Consider the following 24,626-nt stretch of genomic DNA (forward strand, 5'->3'; position numbering starts at 1 on the left):
TTATTAATTTATTTTACAAGGTTGATATTTATTATAAAAACATGAAATTATCCAGGAATAAAATTACTGCAATGAATATCAGCTAATTGTTCATGTACTTAGAAATGCAAATTAACATACTCTACCTCTAAGAATACAAAAGTGTAAATTAAGCAGTCTCTCATATTCAATTGTTTCTCTTATAAATCTCATGCAAAGTCAATTTCAATCTTTCATTTTTATTCAAATAGTTTCTAAGGTATTTGGTACTTCTCAACAGGGTTGACAATTGCTTGTAAGTATACAAAAGCCCTTGCCCATCCATCTTCAACAGTGTCCACACTATTGTTTCTGTCTGCTTTGAGAATAAATATTTGTTGTTTTCTTTTAAGTGAGCATTTGGTATATTAATTTGAACCACAGGAAAATGGTTAACTACTTTTCACTTACAGAATGGCAAGTTATCTGACTCACTTCAGGGTTGTGTTTGTGTGTTTTACATGTATATGACATTCTCAGGAGAATAATGTGGCTGCATGGGACATCACACTGATTCCTGTCTTCATTACAGGCTGGCAGTGTGACAGCGAAGTCTCCTTCTACTGACATCTTTGATATGGTTCCATTTTCTCCAATATCACAGCAGTCTCCAACACCTACTCGAAATGGCACACAGCTCCCACCAGTACCTAGCAGATCTACTGAGATCAGTAAGCACTCTAAATATTTTGGTATTCTTGCTATATTTGGGTGTGTTTTCAGTCTTTTACATTTTGTGAAAATAATGTAACAAGCCAACAGCTTTAATTATTGATGTAGTATGCTTTTATATGGGTTTCAAAATTGATTAATTCTATTTTAAATTGAGAAAAAATATTAATACATCTGCATTTGCAAGTTGAACCTTATGTGAACAAGGATTATATTGGTATAAGGTATCAGTATAAGGCTATTTCAATCATAAAATTGTTCAACTGTGCATTTCTGTTTATTTAATGTCCAAACTGTTAAAAATAACTAGGAGTCATTATATAGTCAATGGTAGTATGTTTACTAGTGTAGTTTAGATATTCTTGTTCCAAGCCATTAATGTGTCATTAGTGGGAGAATATATAAAGAATGTATATCCTATGATTTTCTGAGCTACAAAAACATAGACAGCAGACCGTCCATACAAGAAGACAATGACTGTGTATAATATTATTTGGGGGGTTATCTTTTATATATTAAGTATTCAAAAACATTTTTCTGGTGTATATTCTACACATCTGTATACGACATTGAAATCTCTCTTTGGTACATCAGAAAGCATCCAGTAGGCATTCATTGTCTAGGAGTATCTGATGTATCCCCTGCCCCGGACTCTGAAAGAGTTATTCCAGTGGCCAAAAATCAGCCACTCAAACCACATGATCAGTTTCATATTCAGCTTTATTATGTATACCCTCAGACTTACACATATAGTTCTAAAGTGTGAGGATCATCATGGAGTGAAGGGTAGGAGTGTAGCCTTTTGTTTTTTTTTTTCTTTTTGTGTGGAACTTGGGAAAGCAGATTGTTCATGTCGATTATTAAATGTATTTTGAATAACTGTCTTTAAAGAAAAATAATAGTTGGAGACTATAAACATCAGCCTACAGAAATTTTTCAAAATATCAACTAAAAATTGGCATATAGAATGAAGATTTTTTTCATTCAAACCTCCATAACACACAAAGAAAAAAATAGATTATCTAGTTTGCATTTCATTGCTGTGATAAACACCATAAGCAAAAGCAGCTTGGGGAGGAGAGGAATTGTTTTACTATAGAGGATGTGGCTCATCATCAAGGGAAGTCAGGACAGGAGCTCAAAGCTGTGACTACAGCAGAGAACCCTATATAAAGGAACCGTGCTTCTTGGCTTCCCTGCTGGCTCACAGTGGGCTGGCCCTCCTAAATCAATGAGCAGTCAAAAACACACCCACAGGCCAGTATGAAGAAGGAAATCCACAGTTTTGCCTTTTAGATGTGTCAAGTCAACACAGATTCATCATCGTATTGAACAAGTGATGCTACATCAAACAAAGAACTTTCTGTCCCCAAAAGAAACAATTAATAGAATGAATACTAATCCACAGAATAGGCAAAAGGGTTTGTGACATCTGAACTACATAGGTAACCCTAACAGCTCAATATTCAAACTTCTGAATTAAAAAAAACATAGACAGCAGACCATCCATACAAGAAGACAATGACTGGGTACATGAAAAAATGCTGAAAATCAGTATAAACTAAAGAAACATGTATCAAAATTTTACCTCACTCTTATGATAGTTTTACACACACACACACACACACACACACACACACACACACACACAAATTCTAGTCTAGAGAGGGGTTTTAATTAAAGAATTTTAAGTGGATCCTTAACTATCCATTTTATTTTAACCATCTAGCAAATTTATGAAATTGAAAAACTACAAGGTTGCCCCCTAGTTTGTGTCTTCAGTGCCAAGAATTGAGCAGCTCTGCAGAATGTATTTTCTATCCTATTTCTCACATCCTTTGAATGTGATTCTCACCCTTGTGTATAATCAGACTACATTATACACTCCCTAGTCATCTAAGTTTTGCAATAGAAATACCTTTAGCCTTTTCTTATTTATTTAATCCATTGCTTAGCAAACTACATGACATACTATGTTCAATAAATATTTCCAAGCCAGGCAGTGGTGGCGCACCTCTTTAATCTCAGCACTCAGGAGGCAGAGGCAGGCAGATCTCTATGAGTTTGAGACCAGCCTGGTCTACAAGAGCTAGTCTCAGGGCAACCTCCAAAGCCACAGAGAAACCCTGTCTCGAAAATAAATAAATAAATAAATAAATAAATAAATAAATAAATATTTCTAGAAAAGAGAAAGAAATCTTGATAAAGAACCACCTTTTAATTTTTGTTCTTTCACCCCTGCAGTAGACTCAGCTAATGCTGATGCCATTAAATATGTAAGATATCTTCTTTGTACAAATTAAATTTATATCTATTATAATGTTTAGGCTTATTTGAGATGCACAAAATACACCAGTGATCTCAGTGATGTTTTCTAATTTGCACAGAAGTAAACTATTCACTTACAGGAAGCACAGTATTTTTTATAACTTGTAGGAAGTCACAGAATATGGAGACTACATTAGAAAACCTCGTCACAGAGAGCCACAGCACACCTATATGTATGCTCTTGCATCTTCCATCTGAGACATTACCTGTACTTCCTGACACACATCTGAAATCTGTAAGGATTCTATATCCCAGGTTAAGAAAGTCTATGAGATGAAAATTTCTACTCTGATGAGCAATTATGACCCATTCATTCATTCATTTCTTTAGAACATACATCTACAATGTGAAGGTGCTGCTCCACATGCTGGGGCTTTAGTGGTTTCCACGACTCCCAAAGGAAAGGCTTCTCTGTCCACTAAAGTGTGGCTTAATGCCCAAGCAATAATAGCAATGCCTGAGTGCAATTTACCTTAACAGTAAATCCTGCCTACCACATCCCTGCCCCACAGTTTTGGTCACAGTCTGAGTACTGAGACATTGCTTTCACTTTAAAAGTATCTGTGTAGATGATAAATTATATCTCCCTTGTTTACATAATACCAGTAGCAGAAATTCCAAGCATATTATCATTATTGTGTTATTTAATGTGAGCAACTAGAAAGAATTAAAAGCTAACAACACGTTAATAAGAGCAACTGAGTGACTTTAGGTACTATGATAAAGAATGAGTAACATAAAATCATTTCCTATGTAGTAACGAATTTAGAAATATAAGGTTCCTGAGAAGTGTAGAAATGTATATGTGTCAGTACATACTCCTTGTATAATTTTTTTCTAATTTAAGATTGTATTTTATTGTATTCTGAGGAAGGACATTTATTAATTTCTATCAATTACCATTATTTTAACTTTGATACTTTTATCATTTTGAGATTATAATTTAATTGCAACATTTTCCTATCTCTTTCCCTTCTCCAGATCTTTCCATGTATCCTTCTGCATTCTCCTTCAGATTCATGTCTTCTTTCTACTAATTGTCATTGCATGCATTTATGTATACTATGTGAATAATATTCCTTGATATAACCTGCTGCGTCCTAAAATGATACTTGAACGCAGTTTCCAGGGCAGACTATTTAGAACTGAGCAATCAGTTGATGTGCTCTTCTCCTGCTCCCAGCTTTACTAGGGGGCACGTGTTGAGGCCTTCTGGGCTCTTTTCCATCCAGTTTGTCATGTTCATTGATGTCATCGTTGTTCAGCTCACCTTTGGGCAGTCATGTTGGTGAGAATTAATGGATATAGCTTCTGCCATTATAAGGAGTGCGGTCTCTTATGCTCTGGCTCTTACAATGTGGCTGTCCCCTCTTCTGCAATGTTCCCTGAACCTTGTGAGTGTTTTACAGATGTGTCCACTGGGACTGGGCTCCACAACTCAGCATTTTGATTGGTTGTGGTTTTCTGAAGTGGTCTCTATCTGTTGCAAAGTGAAGTTTTGAAACTTAGCATACTACTCAGCTAGTGATGCCATGGTTGTTGGAGGAGAATCTACAACTATTAATTTACCAAATCACCATAAGTCCTAACAAAAACCTCTAAACATTTATCCTTATACCTATAGATAAGTGTAGCCTTTACCCCTCATCACAGAAAGTTTGAAACTTTACTGACAAAAGCAATGTATACTTTCAAGTGTTTGTAGAGTACATGTAGTCAGCTGTTTCAAGTATCTATAGGGGCTGAGTGTTTTTTTTTATTTTTAGTAATTTTTGATACATAAGTTCGTCCATTCCTTTCTTTCCCCTTAAGCCCTCTATGTAACCCCCTTGCTATCTTTCAAATTTTTGTCATTTTTTAAATTGAATCACATGTGTATGTATGTACATGCGCACATGTGTGTATTCCTATACATAAATACAACCTCCCCCTTCTGTATAATGTTACATATATGTTTTTAGGACTTACCATTTGGTATTGGATAAGCAAAAATCGGTGTGCTAATCCCTCAGGAAGACAATTTCTCTCGCTCTTAGCCTCCCTTAGTTGCTTGTTGTTCTTTCTCCATTTTTTGTTTTGTTTCATTTTTTTTCTTTTTCTGTTTGTTTGTTTCTTGGTTTCTGTTTTGTGTAAGCACCTGCTTTACTTAAGGGCCAAGTTCACCTGAAAGGGCCTTGAGGAATGAAATCAGGTCAGATTGGAGGAGCCACAGCAGAGGAGGGTGTAACAATTTTATTGAGAGCAAAGAGACATTTTACACCTTTATCAGAAACAGGATATAATGGCAATAACTATGATCAATACAGTTCTCCTGCCAGGATACAGTGAAGTTTGCAACCCATACAGGGTACACAAGATTAATGTCTAAGACCAATGGTCCTGTCAAGCTTCCATGCTTCTGTGATTACTAAGAGAAATACAGAAAAACGTACCAGCCCAAATGCTTCACTGCTTGATGGAGTGCATTGGTCACTAAGGACCTGGAAGAGGCACTGTGTCCCAGTAGCTATGGACGCGAACCCCAAAAAACTGTGATGCATGCCTCTCAAGGCAGCAAAGCTAAGTCAACTCCATGGTCCTCTGTAGTTTTGTTTTGTTTTTCCCAGACAGAGTCTCACTGTGTAGCTCTGACTGTCCTATAACTCACTATCTAGACCAGGTTTGCCTCAAACTCACAGATACAAACCTGTCTGCCTCTGCCTCCCAAGTGCTGGGGTTAAAGATGTGAACCACAATATTTACATTTTTGAGTATTTCATACATGTGTTCAGTATTTACATCATTTACACCTAACCTTCCCCTTACTCTAACAACTAACTGCCCTCCCTACTCCCTTCAAATTCCTGGCCTTCCTCTTAATTATTGACACACACACACACACACACACACACACACACACACACACACACACACACACACACACGTATATTTATATATATCTAGTTGTGTATATATTTAATATTACTTGTATACATGTGTTCAGAACTAACCTTGATATTGGATAACTTAGTAAAAGCTGTTTTAATTTGTATCCCTATCATTTTTAAAATAAAAATCTGTTTCTTACATTTGAGAACTCCTGATAAAAACTTGGTTCAGTGTTGCCTATGAAAATTCTATCATTTCATGCTGCTCAAGACAAAATGTCTTAAAATTTTTCTTGGTAAAAGTGAGATACAAGTTTATAAACTACAAGTAAACTTCTAACTTACAAATTCTACATACTGCTTTGCCCTTGTGTTGTGAGGCAGTAACAAATGGAATTATAGAAATCTCATATGGTATTATAATAATGTTAGTAAATTCTATAATAAAACATCAGTGTTGTAATAGGTCAATTATTAAATATTGGTAATGTTGTTATTAAGAAGTTTCACTAAAGGCACAGAAAATTCTCTAGAAAGCAACTTATCATGGCTACAAACATTTTGCCATCATGGTTTTGTTGAGATAGGGTCTTACTATGCAGCCAGAGCTGGCCTTGAACTCTTTAGAAACCCCACCCCTCAGCCGGCCGTTGGTGGCGCATGCCTTTAATCCCAGAGCACTCGTGAGGCAGAGGGAGGCGGATCTCTTTGAGTTCAAAGCCAGCCTGGTCTACAGAGTGAGTGCCAGGATAGGCTCCAAAGCTACACAGAGAAATCCTGTCTCGAAAAAGCCCCCCCCCCAAAAAAAAGAAAAAAGAAAAAGAAAAAAGAAACCCCACCCCTCAAGCATTATGTATATGAACCATTATTCATGACCAAATATTTTCTAAAATTAGTTTTATTATTTGAAAACTTTGTGCAATGTATTTTGATATGTATACCCTACTCCTTTCCCTAGCTTCCTCCAGATCCAACCCCAATTCACACACCCCCCTTTTTTATATAACTCACCAAGATCACGCTAGTCAACATTCCAGCATGGGGTGGGAAGGAGTTCATGAGCTCCTGACCTCTAACTGAGAAACTTTTACAGCTGTTGCCTTCCAGGTGTATGAAAGTCAGGGCTCATTAAGAAAGGGTGGGTCTATTCACGAGAGCTTGAATAGGAGCTTGGCAGGTCATCCCAACTACTGAGTTTATGAGAACAGAGACTCTGTCATTATTTGTGTGACACTGCTTTGCTCTTATTCTCCCTGACCTCTGGCTCCTACAGTTTTTCTATCTCCTCTTGTAAAATGGTTCCTAGATTTAAGGGATAAATGATTGAAATGTCCCATTTGTTGGTGAGCACTCCTCTGACACTTATTCTCTTCATTTTTATTAGTGGTGAGTTTCCACATTAACCCCTATATATTGTGCAAAGAAACTTTGATGAGGTCTGAGAGCCACATTAATCTACAGACATATAGACCTGAGCTTAGAAGGCAGTTGGGAAGGATAATAATGGTAGGTCAAACTTGGGGGCCTGTGTCCTCTTGAACCATGAGTTCTTGGCCGGATTTATAATACCAGGTATCTGTTTCCTCCTGTGGACCAAACCTTAAATTCAGTCTGAAAGTGGTTGGTTACCACCTTAACTTATGCTACCCTACTGAATCTATCTTACCACATCAGTCATTATCATAGCTCACAGATTTCACAACTGGGTAAGGCTTTTCATAATGTTTTTTTTCCTCCCTGCAAGCCCAAATAGTACCCACGGTACTGTGAAATCTGGCCTAAGTGAAGAAAGAGGTCTTCCTGGTTACTGCTAACTTGATTTCTCCATATCCTGTGGCCCAAGTGTGCAGTGTCTTTGGCAATAAAATCTTGCCATAAAGTTCTGATTGACCACCAAGAACTGTAGCAAGGCTTGTATTGTGTGTGGGGACTACTGGACACTGTGGATCAACCTCTGAAGTAGATATCCACATTTGATATTGGGTTGTCTATTTGTCAACCAATGGCTTCTGGAAGAAACGTTATCCTATGTGTTGCATAGCTGCAATAAAACTCTTTTATGTGAACATATAAACACACACGTGAAGCTTGTTAAAAAGTAGGTTTCTATATGATTTGCATCATTTGTGTTATGCTTATTCCAACCCTCTGCCCTACTCTTTTAGCCCTCTCCCTACCTAAACCTCCTTCTGCATTTTCCCCTTAATATCATCTATGTTCTACTATTCTCCTCCCTTATATTATATCTTCCTTCACTCTCTTTACCAATAATCCCATGCTAGTTTCCTAAATACTACATTAAACAGACAATTATAGATATTTGACACTAATATTCACATATGAATGAGAAGTTACAACACTTGTCTAGAGCAATACCATCCTGAATATGACTGATCCCATCTTGCCAGCGAATGTTTAATATCATAAAATATATTTTTGCTTATGTAGCTCAAGAATGGCCAACATAAATTATAAGAATCAGCAGCTCATCAATCATGTACATACTTATGTTAATATAATAATTAAATACTTTTAAATTATAATCCTGTTTTCATTATATCTCAACAAATGTTTGACCATCTCACTATGTTTTTTGTTTTTTTTTTCTTATAGAACGGGATCTTTTTGGAGCTGAACCTTTCGACCCATTTAACTGTGGAGCAGGGGACTTCCCTCCAGATATTCAGTCCAAGTTAGATGAGATGCAGGTGATTATTTTAACAGACTGGACCAGACATTCTTTATTTCTTTATAATCTAGAACAAAGAAAATGTTTGTACCAAAACTCTATCCCTTGTTGTTGCTATAAAGGCTTATTTAAAGCAGTTAGTCTAGAAATAATTACACTTACTGCTAAAAACTCTTACACATGCTGAGGATTGTGTCTTTCTTTCTTTGAATGATTCAATATACAGTGGAAAGTAGATGCTTATTTTTTAATACAAAATGACAGGATTCTGATTTGTTTTAATCAAGAACTTAAAAGGTCATTGCCATGAAATTGTAAGATTTTTGTCTCAGTGTTAATAGTGCTGAATTTCCAAACTGTAAAGAGGTTGGATGAGGGGAAATCTTTGAAAAGAAGCATTGTGACTGTGGCTCATGAGTCTTTGGACTACTGAGAAAGCAGACATCACTGACAAACTTATTTAGTAATGTGGTCAATTGATTCTCTCCTCCTTTCTCTCTACGTTTTTCTGCAAGTTGTAAGAAATTGGTTTTTAAAGCTTCATACATTGGGTGATAATGGAAAAACATTCAAATATTTAGATCAGAATGAGGACTTCTCTTTATATTTGCCCTTCACATTTGGATAAAATAATAATGTACTATTGTACACCACAAACTTCATAGTTGATAGAATCCAGAAAAGCACCAGTTACTTGGGGGAAACTGAGATGAGATGGTTGAGAGACTAATGTGAGGTGCTGGAGTTGTTTCTGTTTGTTTTCCTGGTTTACACACCCACTCCTTGTGCTTCACTGCCCTTGCACACCCCCCAAATCAGAGGGCAAACTGTGCTCTAAATCTGGCAGACACATGCCTTTCCCTGAGACAGTAATATAAATATCCTTCAACTTGGATAAATGACATGCTGCCTGCCTTATTTTCTAATTATTATGTATGCATCTTTTTTTTGTTCTAGATTTAGTAATATGTGCCTGAATTTAAAATGTTGAATTATTAAACATGCCTTGATGTTTTCAAAGAGTATATTAAAATATCCAAAATATGATCACTTATAATTCCTGTTTCCACAAAAAATATTTAGAACCTTAAAATTTAATAAAATCATATCTTTTTAAAGATTGAAAAAAATTAGCAGTGACTGAGCCATATAATATATAATTATATATTATATATCCTAATTATATGCATTATATTTCCTAATTATATAAAAGCATATAATTAGGAAATGTCATAACATCAACAAAGTTCACATTAACAAGTTTAATGAATTAAGATGTATAGCATTTTGGGGGTGAAACAAGGATCACTCTGTGGAACTTCTGTTCATCTCAAAAGGCATCCTGTCTGATGACAGTCATTTCTCGTCTTTATATCTCAATTACTTTAAAATTTCACTTAAATGTGGCTGGCTAATGTGACATAATGCTATGTCCTCTCTGGAATTAATTCCTTTCCTTTGTTGTCATCTGTGTTAATTCAAATGAGCCATCTGTGACAATGTCTGTAGAACATGAACATGGGAGCTGGGAGAAGTAGCTGTTTTCAGGGTGATGCAGATCATGAAGACTTTGTTGGAGGCCTTTTTGTTTTCAATGCCAAACCTGAAACCTTGATAGGTTTTAAAAGACAAACCTTCAGACCTTTGTAGCAACCCAGTTTGAGAAAATACAATGTGGTGATCAGGTAATATTAAACTGGGGTGTGATGCTTTGGGTTTTGATGTTTCTAATGTTTTCTTAATGTCTTTTTATTCTCCTGCTTCCATGTGGGTAGCGCCAGAGATGGTTGGTATCTCATTTTCATCTTTTAAAGAGATAACAAACTTTTCTTAAGTAAAATTTTTCTATTTGCATGTTTCACTTAATAACTATTCAAACAATTTTCAGATGGATGTGTATGGTTAGTGTGTGATTAGTGTTTAAAGAGGCTCCATAACTCAGAACTTCAGATTAATTTTTCAGTGATTGTCAATATTTCATTGCTCACTTCATTATGTGTTTCTGTTAGTTCAAGACTTACCTTCAAGGCCACTTTAACTACAGTTAATAAAATGTATTTTTCATTTAGAGTCTATAATGAATTGTTGTTATTAATCTTGCTATATTGCTATACTAATTAATGTACACATATCATATAGCTGCTGTATCTTTGCATACTATATAAAATGCCAATATAAGTGTATTAAGCTGTGAAAACTATATGATGCTAGCTAAATATTTGGGGTTCTTTCTTTCTTAAAAAAGGATTACAACTAAATTATTCCTAAGAGTTACAGTACTAACTTTAAAATTCTAGGAATATCTTGTGCATGTACAATTTAAAGCCGAAATGTTAAGCCATATTTCATTTCAAATAATTGGTCAATTTAATGTATATTTGAGATCAACCATGTAGTTATTTGATCTGACACAATTTAAACAGCAAGGCATGTGTTTCTATCAGACAAAGGAATAGGATAATATTAATAGTCGTGAACATAGTCTATGAACTATAATAATGAAATGTAGAATCAAGGGGATAATTCAGTTGGCAAAATGCTAGCTACGCCAATGTGAACACTTTATTCCCAGAATCTCTAAAAAAAAAGGATGGTAAACTCAATACTAGGGAAGCAAAGGCATGCATTTCCAGAGGCTTAATGGTCAGTGTAGCCTAATTAGGAAGTTGCAAGCCAGTGAAAAATCCTGTTTCACAGAGCATGGGAGACATTGCTGAAAATGATACCTAAGTTTGATCTCTGGCCTCCATATACATGCATGTGTGTTTACACCTACATTTGCACATACATGTACACCTGTGCACACAAGTATGCAAACACACACATACATGAACACAAATACACACATACATAATATAATGTAGTATGTTTTAAAACAATGTCAAGTGTATAAATAAAAAAGTTATACACAACTATCAACTCAACTGTTATCGGGTAGAGGAGCTATGTATGAATGAAATATAAGTAGTACCAGGCAAGTGTCTTATAGAGTTGGTGGCGTTCCTAGGGAATGATGTCCAAACTGCGCTCTAGCTTCCATATGCATCCATTTACATGTGCACCCAAATCTGTGCATACACATACACCTGCATGTATGTTTGTGATTGCAGCAACAGACAAATGATTGGGAGGCTAATCACTCACCACATCAATAATAATCCCAGGCTCACAAAAAGGTCACAGTTGACAAAACCCACTTGTGAATGCGCTCTGTGAAATCAAAGAAAACATACTAATGGTTTTAAAAAAAATGCAAGTGTCCTTTTTACTTAACAGGAAATTTAACTTTTTAGATAAACAATATTGAGTGAAAATATTCAGAAACAAGCAGTCTAAATCTTTGGTAGATCAAGCTTAACTGATAGCATAAGATCTCTTGGGGGAATAATTTGATATAATATATATATATATATATATATATATATATATAGTCTATATTATTTAAAAGAGGAACAAATAATTATAAATACTTTAAATTTTTATGCATAACATTATGCTGTTGGCCTTATCCATGCTTGTAAAGTAATGGAAATGAATTGATACTATAATGAATAATAGTGTGTTGTAGTCAGAACAAATTAGTTTTATGAGAAATGTAATTCAGAAGGTTTGTTTAAAGACAGCAGAATAGAAAATTATAGGTAATATATACTATGAAGAAAGTTTCTGCTCTCATGAAATTGAACACTGGGTAAGAACAAATAATGAAGGACTCACCTCAGTGTCTATCTACTAGATGCTACTCTGTTTCAAATAGGAAAATACAGCAAAATGTTTCATATGAAAATATGATTAATGCTTTAATTATAGAGTAACTCTTTTGTGGTGTTAGTCTCATCATTACATTAAATGAATAAGCCTCATTTTTAATCAGAGGTTTTAAAGTTCAAGAAGAAGATGCTAAATTCATTACACTATGAAACAAACTTGAAACTGCTGAGGGTGGTCAGGAATGTACAGGGAAGTTTATATTCTTGTAGACTTATAACCATGAGCCTGTACTGATAGCCCTGATTACTAGCATTTTCAGGAACATTGAAGCAGTAACTGATGTAATTTTATAATGAATTGTCAAAATTTTAAAGTACTGTGTGGCATCAAATTGTCCCTCTTTCATATCATATTGTATTATATCATCATAGCAGCTACTTATCTGTTATCTATATGTCAAATATCATACATTTATCATTATATGTTATTCAAAATATACTACAAGATGACAGTGTATAGGTCTTCAAATAGCAGTAAAATGTTTGAGAAAGGAACAGTGAGTAATATTTTCAGTACTGACTTTTAAAAGCATTTAACTACTATGGGCAAATACACATAACATATAATTTTTATGATATAGGCTTTTTAAAATTATTAATAATTACTATGACCTATACCCTGTTGAATATAGTTTTCATCTAAATTGTGGGGGAAAGTTTGGATACCTTTCCAGTACTGATTTTGCGATGTAGTCTGTGTGCAGTGAACATAATGAGGTGTGCCTCTGGGCATTGGCTACAGATGTCTTTACATCTTTAAAGCTCTTTCTTCCTGTATAAGATAATGTTTGCTTTGCACAAATACGAATGTATTTAAATGCTGATTGTAAATAAAAGTAATCAGGTACTATCACAATGCCTCTCAAGGAAATCTACAATCTGACCTCTATCTACTGATTAACACATATCTGTGTTTCTCTTTGTAAGCCAGTGTGCATAGATTTAGGGGCACGATGAGATTGGAGAAAGAATGGAGGGTCAAGGACAAGTTATGATTTAATTGGGTCTTTGGAAAATAGAAAAGTAGTCGGGTGTTGTGGCGCACGGCTTTAATCTCAGCCAGCACCTTGTAGGCAGAGACAGCACCTTGAGGCCAGTTTGGTCTATAAAAGTGAATTTCTAGAGCTATATAGAAAAGCCTTTGTCAAAAGAAAAAGGAAAGACAGACAGACCTTGATATGGAGGACATAACTTCTTTGTCATCAGCTTTGAACTTCAAACCTAAGTTCAAATAAGTAAAACTTTCTTGACAATTATTCATTTAACACTTAATAACTAAATGGCATCTTACCTTCTAAAGCATACAAGGAGATAAGGAATCAAAGTTGAATGTATATATCCAACAATTACAAAAAGGAGGAGGCAGTGTATAAGAGATTTTTAGAGGAAGAAAAGGGAAGGAGGAAATTACGTAATTATAATTTCAAAAATAAAAATAAATAATGTTAGGAAAAGAAAAGCCACAGCAGAACTGATGGGCAGCTTTCTGATGGTGCAGTGGTCCCTGGTACTACTGCAAAAATATTTGACTGAAGATATGGACTGCGGTAGCCAGAAAAAAAATATGAATATTATGAATATATCAGGCTGCCTTGAACCCCCAATAAAAAGGCTGGACAAACAATTCAGCAGTGAAGGGTTTGAATTGCTCTTGCAGGGACCTGAGTTCAATTTGCAGCACCCATGGTGAATTCCTCACAATTACTTACAACTCCTGTTCCAGGAGATGCAGCTCCCTCTTCTGGTCTTCTGAACACACACACAACTTTTAAAAAACTAGTAAACAAGTTAGAATAAAATGGAATGTTGAAAATGTCTGCTACAAAAGAAATGGATAAATTGTAAAACTATTCAATGCCTTAGATTGGCATTTTCTTCTGTTGTTTATACACATTCAACTCAAATAGTTAAGACAGCAAAATGTCACTAAATATAAAAGAATTCGCAGTACTTTACATCTGTATAAAATTTGATAAACTTAAATCTGTATTTACTGAAAACAAATAATTTAATATCTGTTCATAGTCTCTTTTACTTAATGATTATTTTACTTATGATTCTTCCCATTAGTGTTTATACATTAACAATTTTTTCTGTTTTACAGGAGGGGTTCAAAATGGGACTAACTCTTGAAGGCACGGTATTTTGTCTCGACCCGTTAGACAGCAGGTGCTGACGTCAAGAATGAGTGATTCTGACTTATGCTTGTTTTGTTCATATACATATATAGCATCATTAGTTTAAGACAGTTATTATACTTGTGCTGATATATTTTTAATATCTAAATGTTTTTAAATCTGTTGAAGTAAAAATCTCCTCACTTTCAATGTTGATTTATCTTTTATTTTAAGCAGAACTTAGTGTAATGTTTATTGGACTTTTATGTTCTCTTCTGTGTTATGGGTGAATTTTATTGAAAGACAAGTTTTCTAAATATCTGCCTTGTCTGTGTTCTAAATAATCATCAATTGAAATTTATGCTCATTCTCCAAGACATTAGTTCATTATCCTTGTCCCAAAGCCATACCTTGATGTCTTTCAAATTTCTGAAAAGAGAGATCAGTATCAAACTACACATATTCTATTTTGATACCAATAAACAGCATACCAGTCATTAGATGGATGTCATTTTGTGTCTGAAATGTTCATCTCATTATGAAAATCTAAAATTTAGTTATTATGCTACCAGCTTACTAAATTCTACTTGGTAAAATAAGAATATATGTTCCAATAGTAATTATATAAAATATATTTAGAATATTGATAAATATAAAAGAATAACATTGCTCTTTTAAACTATATTCTAAAAATGTTTAATTTGCCTCAAAAGTAACAGTTGTGGGGAAACAGCTTCCCTGAAAAACTTAAAATTTTGTTTCTATTTAATGTGTTGTCATGTAGTAATATAACATTGGGCCAACATCTGCTCTGGTACTTTAAGAAATGAAAATTATGCTTTCTATAGATTCAATGCCTACTGTCTTTGTATTTTACCAATATTTCTCAGATATTCTGTGATGTAGCATTTCTCTTACCAACCTTATGGCTCAATGCCACATTGGTGTTGATACTTTGCAATTTCTGAGAGGTGTTCTACTTAAATTTTAAGAGTATTTAACAGTTTTAATCTTAATTTTCTCTGTTAAAGTCAGAATCTACTTTTCACAAAAAATTCTCTTCAGTTTCATCTTGAGTATGAGCAATAAAAATCTCTAGTACTCATTCTGATATGGTGATGAACCCTAACCTTTGAAAACACATGCTTCCAATGTATTTGCCCATGGTGTAAAATACTAACAGTGGTAGTTCAGAAAAAAAGGTCAAATTTCTAATGTGATTTATCACAATGTAAGAAAATAAAGTAATAAAATCTGGGTTTAGTTATGGGAAATTCATCAACACTAAGTAGATTTTTACTTGTGGAGTTTTATGTGGGTGTCAAGGGTACTTTTCATTAGGAACAGAAATCAAATGTGCTTGTTGTATTTGTACCATCCTGCTTTAAGGTATAGATGAGCCTTTCTGTTTACGTTCTGTTATACCTGCTAAGTTAAACCTTAATTAGCGGGTAGAATGTGTTTCACCAGGAAGTCTTTACTGTTCTATTTGTCAGATAGTATTTTGGAATTTGTATAATGAGGATGTTTAGAAGCCATAAAAATTGGCTTTTTTTTAAACAGATAGAGTTTGTATTTTTATTGTACTTTAAAAAGCTTTATGTACTGGGTATATATTTAGCAAACATTTATTATCAATTATAACACAATAGAATACTAAAATGGTATTTGCACATTTATGATATGATACTTACCAAGTTTTAATGGTGATCAGTTCTGCTACTGGCATGATCATAGTACATAATTGGTCATTAATATGAACATTTACTTCTCCAGTGAGTTTTTATGAAGACATGATTGGAAATTGTATTTCTATGTAAACTCAATGATATGTTTGATTTTACTGAGAATAAAAGATTTTAAATAAATTAAACTATGATATGTTTTTAATTATCTATAAATACATCCTAAAGCTACATATTTAATTTTTGTATTCATAAGTTGGAGCTGGGGGAAGAGAGAGTTTAACTGTCGATCTATTTTTCTCATCCCACACATGTTTCAGTTATATGAATAAATATCACTCAGTTGTACAAACATGGACTTGCTGCTGATGATGGCAAAGGTAATGCCTTTTCCTGTTACCAGAAGCATCTGATGCAATAATGTATTATATAAATATTGCTATTGAAAGCTGATTGTTCCGTTAAAGTCTCTTGCCTGACAGTCTTCTCAGTGGACTTGATAACAGGACTGTTGAACTGTACTGTCAGGAAGAATTTTAATCCTCTCCCAACATGATGCTAAACATTTGAGGACACATGGGTCTCATATATACTGCCTTTGCACACTGAATTATGTACCAATTCATTCAGCAAAATGCATTTATCATCACTTTATCTTACCTACATATGTAATATAGGTGGGAAAATATCCAGGAAATTTGCTCATGTAGTATTAATTTGGAAGAATTCTTCATTTCAAATAAAAGTAAATGAAATATGATCTAATAAATGGAAAACAATGTATACATCAGAAAATCACATGAGCCAATCACTTTGCTCAGAGCATGTACATTTGAGTATGTTTAGGCATGAGTACCTTGAACTGGGCACTGGTGTCAGATGTCTTATGAGAGGTTTAACAGGATGGAAAATAAAGATTTCTCTCACTTAGTTGTTGCAGTTTATACTTGATTTTTATTTTAAGGTTGAAAAGTTGGATGGGTCTGAAAATGCCTCTTGAGTTAAGGTGCCTGCCACCTACCTTGATGACCTGAGTTAGATATCTCAGTGGAAGAAGGGAGCTGACTCTTACAAGCTATGCTCTGACCTCCACATATATGCTGTGCACATGTGTGCCTACCCCTACCACACAGACTGATACACACAAAAATGTAAAATTAATTGTTAAACTATAAAAAAGCTTTAATCATATAATGGAAATTCATACTAAGGTAGGTATTTTGACAGTTTTTATGATGTTTCATTTCTAAATGTGTCTGTTTTACTTTTTGTTATTTCCATAACTGAAAAATATTGGCTGTTAATATTTTTCTGTGCCAGTATTTCCATCTATAATTCCAACTTCAATATTTACTCATGATTTTGGATTTCAGCCTCTGTTAAATTACTTGTAGGGTCTTGGACTAAATTTTAAATTTTGACAACTAAATCTTAGATTCCACCTAAACTACACCCTATGCAAACAGCTAAGGAACAACTGATGTGATCATGGGTGTATGAGTTCACCTCCACCCTCATGTGTTCTGTGAGACGTGTCTTCTTCCTAGATAAGACAAATCTCTGAAGCATCTGTGTTGAACAGGATACAAAACATAATTCTTAATCATGAGCAATTTTTTGATTATATGGTGTCATTTAGTCACTATGATACCCTGGTTCTGAAATTCTATCCACTGAATCACTTTAAACTCATCCAAAGTGAAATCTTCTACTTAGGCAAAGACACTAATTCTTAAACTCCTTGGGTATTACTTTAACACTAGGCTGTTGCCATTCTTTTTCTACATTGATTACTTGTAACATTGATTTTTATTTATATTTCTTTTATTTTTGAGATTATACTCTGATTATATCATCCCTTCTTCCATTTCCTCTTTCCAAACCCTTCCATATCCTCCTCTTTGCTGTCTTTCAAATTCATGACCTCTTATTTTCATTAATTGTTACATACATGTATGTACATATATACATATACATATACATATACATATACATATATATATATATATATATATATATATATATATATGCACACCCTGCTCTGTTTATATAATGTTGTGTGTATGTTTTAAGAGCCGACCTTTTGGTATTGAATGAACAATTGATTTGTTCTTCACTGGAAAAGACTATTTCTGCTGCTCTCAGGTTTCCTTAGTTGCCTGTAGTTCTTCAAGTAAGCAACGCTTTTCAGTTAACTATTATATAAATGATCCACTAAATATGGATGAAGGAAAGAAGGTTGCCTTGCCATTTCTGCAACTTCTTTGCTGCTGAGCACAGCAGTTCATCCATTATGATTTTTAACATGTCCTTGCTAATGGTATAGACTCCAATTTCTTCTGCACACTTGTGCAGGAAATAACTTCATGCCTTAATAAATATTAGGAGAAAATAACCATTAGTCCTCTCCATCAAAATCTTTATAACATTACTTTAAACTTTTTCCCCAAGGGAGACAAGGTCTTTCTGGCTGGCCTGGATATCATTCTGTAGATCAGGCTGGCCTTGAACTAACAGAGATTTACTTGCCTCCCAGTGCTGGGATTAAAAACATGCACCACCACTCCTGGCCATCACTTTAACTTTGGCTACACTGATAATTTGTAAATTAAACACTTCATAGTTCTGAAAGCATCTAGCAACTATCATGGAATTACAGGTCAAAGAATCCTGACCAAGTCAAGAGAAGAAAACAAAAGGATGGTTCTTTAGCTTCAGAGTTTCTGAATACTAAATAATGAAAGTTACATAACTGTTCATATTTCCTGTACTCAAAGAACTTTTATTTGTTGAGCCTATATATCAAATATTGATAGTTTGAAACTCAAAATTTGACTACACTTGAATTCTGTATTGTAGGCACACATTTTTTCATTGGATGTAACTGTTTTTAAGTTATCTTCCCTTAACATTTCACTATTCTCTTCAGAAGCAATTTCATGAGAACAAGCTGGGGACCTTCCAGTTGACTCCACCCTCTCCTCAGTCTGGAAAGGCTTTTATGTTCTAGTCTGTTCCAAAGGTCACTTGTTCCAGTTGAAATTGTTGTCCAGATAGTCTGGAAGTAATCCAGGTTCTGGTTCTTTCTTGCAAAGAAAGCAGAGACAGATGTTTGTCACTTGGCTACATTTTGGAAGAAAAAAATAGGAAAGGAAAGGACTGTTATGGCTGAATCTACTAAGAGCTGAAAGCCCGTAGTTCTGGGACATAACCAGAACTGCTGCTCTTTTCCACTTATTTTACTTTTCATACACTTTGGAAACCTAGTTGTATACTATCAATGTCTAAGTAATTAAATAGTTATTGAATAGTATGTCAGAGTGTGTACAGAGATTTTAGCAAATATTCAGAAAATTTGAAACCCGCAGTCTATATCCTCCACACACACTCCATTTGCTATTCAGATCATCATCCATTTATTTTTACTGGCTGCTTTAATGGAAGATAAATTGAATTTTACTAGACAGTGGCAGCACAGAGGATAGGAGGTGACAGGTATTGAAGGGCTAGTCATAAATCTTCTGAGATGTCAACTTACACCTAACAACATGACTGCATAAATAGCTGACCCATTTCATTTTCTGGACAAGTTGGATCATTTTGGGGCCAGGGAAACACTAGGGATGATATAATCATAGGAAAGGATGTTTCTACAGTGATTACTCCTCAGATTCCCTGTTTCATATAATGCCCACAGATTTTTTTATTGTAAGAAAAATTATTGAAAAGGGGAATACATGAAAATAATCTGGCCATGGCTTCTACTATTTAAAAGAAATACTGATGCCATCCCCTGTATCATTGGAGCTTTAAAATTTCTGAAACACCTTTAGGGATACATGGAGCTAAACTTTGAAACTCTGTGCAATTCTACTTATAGCTTAGTGTGAATTTTGACCTTAAAAATCATGTTAGGATTTAGGACATGTTTACATGATATGTAATAGATTATGTCTTTATTTATTATATGATATCATGTAGTGGCTTAAATTTCTTTAAATTCATGACTGTTAGCTATTTGAGGCACAGTGAAGTAGAACATCCCCGTAAATTCCAGTGATTAAGAAAAAAATGTGTTTCCTATGTTTAATTTCATCGTTTTGAAAACATCATACAGAGTGTTCTTACTCCTTAGTAGATGAAGTAGAAAGTAAAGAAAAAATGCATTTCTAAATTTGTCTGCTTCTCAATTGCCTATTTTCATGGATGGACTGAGAAGCAGACTTCAGAATGCCTTAACACTGGAAAGCACAGCCTGCCTTCTCTTCACAAGCATTCATGGCTTGCTATATTTTCTGGGAATGGCAGTGAATTGTATGTGTACCAATGAAACTTAAAGGCTTGAATTGAATTGAGCATTAATCATTGAAAATAAAATGATAAAAACACGTAAGACAAGGCAACAAGGGAACAGCAAAACTGAAGTCTTGGCATGAACAGAAATTTATAGATTCTGAGTTTGTTCCAAGTGTGGATTTTCTTCAAGTCTCCTTGTTTGTGCCTGGGTTCACAAAAGTGAATGTGACTGTGGCTGTGCCTGGATGTTAGTGGTCCCACTTAAAATGGTTTCAAGTAAAATATGATTTGGGTAAGTTGAGTTACATACTCTCTGGAGTAGCTGTCTTACCAACGTTTTTCTTGCTTCTTTTACCTACAGTGTAATGAAAGTGAAGAGAAGATAAATCTCCCAGCATGTCTGTCAGCTTTCCCAAAGGCTGACCCTGCTCTGCACATTCCCTATCACTGCCATTGGCCCTTCCTTAGCCTTAATCACAGAGCTGAAGCTACAGACAACAGCTGGCCCTGGAACTCTCAAGGGGGTCATATTTTTCATTCTGTTATTCAAATTGGTCTACTCTACAAATCTTCAGAAAATAGTTTGCAAAGTAACAAAAGAAGTTTAAAACACAGTATTCTTTGCAAATGTTTACTTTCGTTTTTTTTTTTTGTAAAAGCAGCATTTAAAAATGTCTGTCTGATCAAGTAATATTAATTGAACAGTTTCTAAACAGAAAATAAAGTCAGTGAGAGCATGGAAAGCCTATGAGTCATATGACCTAGTTTAGTTTATTTAGAACACACACATGCTCCAAAAATTTGGGTTTGCATCAAAACCAGATTGTTTCCCGCACTGTTCCCCAACTGAAAATTAGAAGGTTGAAGGAAAATTGGACAAATCTCAAAAACAAAAGCCCTTTGCATGAAAACTGTCTAACAACAAGCAAAATAAAAATAAATGGATCAACAAAAGGAAGAACTTTTACCATTTTGAATTTATGTTTTAAAAGTTTTCAGTAATTATTTTAGCTAGTGCTGTACTGTTTTTATTCTCATCTAATACCAGAACCATTTTGACAATTACCAGGAACCAAGAGTATTGTGGAATGTGATTGTTCTCAAGAATAACCAAGTGTTATTAAAATAAATACATCGATTCACTATTGTTTTCCACCACGAGAGTGAACAATATACAACAGAGTGGCTAAAATGGAATCTAAAGGGGAAATGAGTTGGGTACTTAATAATTCAGACAAATGCATTACATGAAGACTGCTCTGGTGACAGCCTGGCTGTTTTGAGTGGGTGAAGGATAAAATGAGGAAGTCGCTACTGTCTTCCGTTGGTTCTCATGTGCTGTAACACTGCATATTTTGACAGGACAACTGAGATTCGTATTCTTTGGCTGCATCTCCCTGTGAATGTTTCCACCGATGGGACATTTACTTACTAGAGAGAGAGAGAGAAAGAGAGAGAGAGAGAGAGAGAGAGAGAGAGTTGCACAAATGAATCTTCTAGAAATATTCTGAATTTGGCGAAAGTCATATACACAGAGTTTAAGATATTTACTTTGGAAACATATTCGGTACATAGTTTAAGATTTTCCATTGTTAAAGATAAAAATCTTCAAAGAGAAAATGAGTATATATTGGCAAGGATAATATTTATTTTTGATTGCTAAAATTTTATGACTCCAAACAGACACTGAGATGCCTATGTGACCAAAAGGAGCACTGTGAGACAAGCAGTATTTTCCATCCTGTGCTCATCACAGAATATTCTTTGGTCTGTGGATGAACCACAAGTGCATCAGTGGCTGTTCACTGCAGCAATATGGAAACACTGCAGTTAAACCACTAATAATGGCAACAGCTTTTCCCAGAATAAAACCATTACTCTAGAAATCATGCCAACAACTTGGAATTTTTTTTAAATGCAGCTTCAAAAGCTCCAAATCAGCATAATATGGCAGAGTTGTTATCAATTACAAGATTGTGGTTTTAAAGAACTTGAGCAGCCATTCATAGTGGCTTTCATTTGTCTTGTAAGTTCTCCAATGTTAGTTGCAAACAACATCAGTTGTTTAGCGAAAGTAGAGCACATCTAATTATTGCTCTTTTTTGAGTGAACTTAGCTCACAGACTGTTTTTGCATGGGATAGGTCTACATGCATAGTTCCCAACATAAAAATACTTGAAAGAACTGTCCAGTTATTGTGATAAGATTCATTTTTGCTTGTTTGTTTGTTTTGACACAGACTCTAAATAATCCAAGCTACTTCAAACATCTGGTCTTCCTGTCTATGATAAGTATATGAAGAAACAACACTCTCAGTCACTTATTGAGATGTTACAAACCTATAAAATGTTGCAGAAAATTTAGGAGACAGTTTCACCATTTCATACAAGATTAAATATACTCTGTAATTTTGTACAAAATTCAGATTCCCAGGCATTTACCCAACTGAATTGAAAGAATACATACAAAATGCTTGTGTGTTTATGATAATTATATTCATAATTGCCCCAAACTTATAGGAATAAAAGTATCTTCCAAGTGATAGGTATAGAAAGGTCTTGTGTATCTTGAAATATCTGTATACAATGTTATTCATAGAAAAATGAAATGAGCTATCACATTCATGAAGTCACAAATATCACACATAAGGTAGGCAGTTTGAAAGCATTGTGTAGTGCACAATTCCTGGAATGTCACAGTGTAAAAGGCAGAATCAATGCCAAGGTAAAATAATCAGAACTTGCCATGCCTCCTGAGAATAAAGGAGAATTTTCTTTCTTTCTTTCTTTCTTTCTTTCTTTCTTTCTTTCTTTCTTTCTTTCTTTTTTGTTTGTTTTTCGAGACAGGGTTTCTCGAAAACCTGTCGCTCTGGAGACCAGGCTGGCCTCGAACTCACAGCGATCAGCCTGCCTCTGCCTCCTGAGTTATGGGATTAAAGGCGTGTGCCACCAACACCCGGTGAGAATTTTCTATGACACTAAAACTATTTGTTACTCCAATAGTAGGTACATAATACCGTGTATTTGTTTAAAATCACAGAGTGTTACAGCCCAAGAGATTGCTCAGTGGATAAAGCATTTGCTGCCCAAGCAAGAAGAACTGGAGCTCAGATTCCCAGAGCCCAGGTGCATGCCTTCTGGGTGTGTCAACCTATCTGTACTTTCAGCCTCAGAAAGTAGAGGCAGGTGGCGAGCAAGAATAGTGATAATGACAATTTCTGTTTTATTGAGAGACTCCGTGTCAAAGAAGAAAATGAAAGAGCAATTGAGGAAGATTCTTGACAACATTTGTGGCCCTACACTTATGTGCACTTGCATCTGTGTACACTTGAACACATACATGTACCCAGGCACATAGGATATACACACATACCATATGTCCACATATGCGTGAAAAGACAAAAAAAAAACAAAATTAAACTACACTAAAAGTGGAAAACATAAATATGATGAAGTATGAATATATAGACTTGATTATTATCTGCCAGACTAGAAGCTTCAGTTTTTTTGTACTCTTAGATTTAAGGATTAAGCAATTGAAAGGAAGGTGGCAGTAACCATAATTGTCATCGTTGGTGTAGACAGTTGTAGATGAGCACAGGTGGAAGCTAGAATTATCTACATGGAAATGGATTCAATTTAGAGACATCAATAAGAACCCATATTATTTAATGAAGATTTAATTATGTATATACATATATAAATGTATATGTAAATGTTTATAAAGACATGTATGTGCTTGTAATATTTCATATACAAACATATCATTCCTATCTGCTGATTGAATGTAAATGTAATGACACTCCCATAGCAATGTGTGTATCGGCTACCTCAAAACTTGGTTTCTAATGCTATTCTTCAGTTATAGGAACCAGAGTTCCTACCTAGGAAAGCTGGTCACAGGTTTTGGGAGGGAAAGTTTTGAAATGGGCTTAGTATATTTTATAGCTTCTGAAAGCAAGAAATTCCTTACAACAAATGAAAAAAAATGCAGTAAAGAAAACGATGTTGCGACTTGGTTATACCAAAGTAGCACAAAAATGAAGCGTCCAATGCCAAAAGACTTAACAAATTAAAATTTAACATAGCAGAGTTGAGAATAATCCATCTTTCAAAACAAACGGCTGTGAGTTACTGTTGCTATGAAGTCACTGAATGAATTGTGCAGAAATCTAAGTTTCCCAT

At 34.7% G+C, this 24,626-nt stretch overlaps 1 protein-coding gene across 3 annotated transcripts in view; it reads left to right on the plus strand.

Moving 5' to 3' along the window:
- The window catches only part of Gulp1 (GULP PTB domain containing engulfment adaptor 1), a 271,324-nt gene extending 254,990 nt beyond the window's left edge, over positions 1-16,334 (plus strand). For all 3 annotated transcript variants that reach the window (XM_027396815.2, XM_027396814.2, XM_027396816.2), the window contains 3 exons: positions 551-689; positions 8,499-8,593; positions 14,449-16,334. In XM_027396815.2, the coding sequence (XP_027252616.1) occupies positions 551-689; positions 8,499-8,593; positions 14,449-14,520 (306 nt within the window). In that variant the 3' untranslated portion in view covers positions 14,521-16,334. The remainder of the gene's footprint in view (positions 1-550; positions 690-8,498; positions 8,594-14,448) is intronic.
- The last annotated feature ends 8,292 nt before the right edge of the window (positions 16,335-24,626 follow it).

Source organism: Cricetulus griseus, chromosome 2 (assembly GCF_003668045.3).
Source record: "Cricetulus griseus strain 17A/GY chromosome 2, alternate assembly CriGri-PICRH-1.0, whole genome shotgun sequence".
NCBI lineage: Eukaryota > Metazoa > Chordata > Mammalia > Rodentia > Cricetidae > Cricetulus > Cricetulus griseus.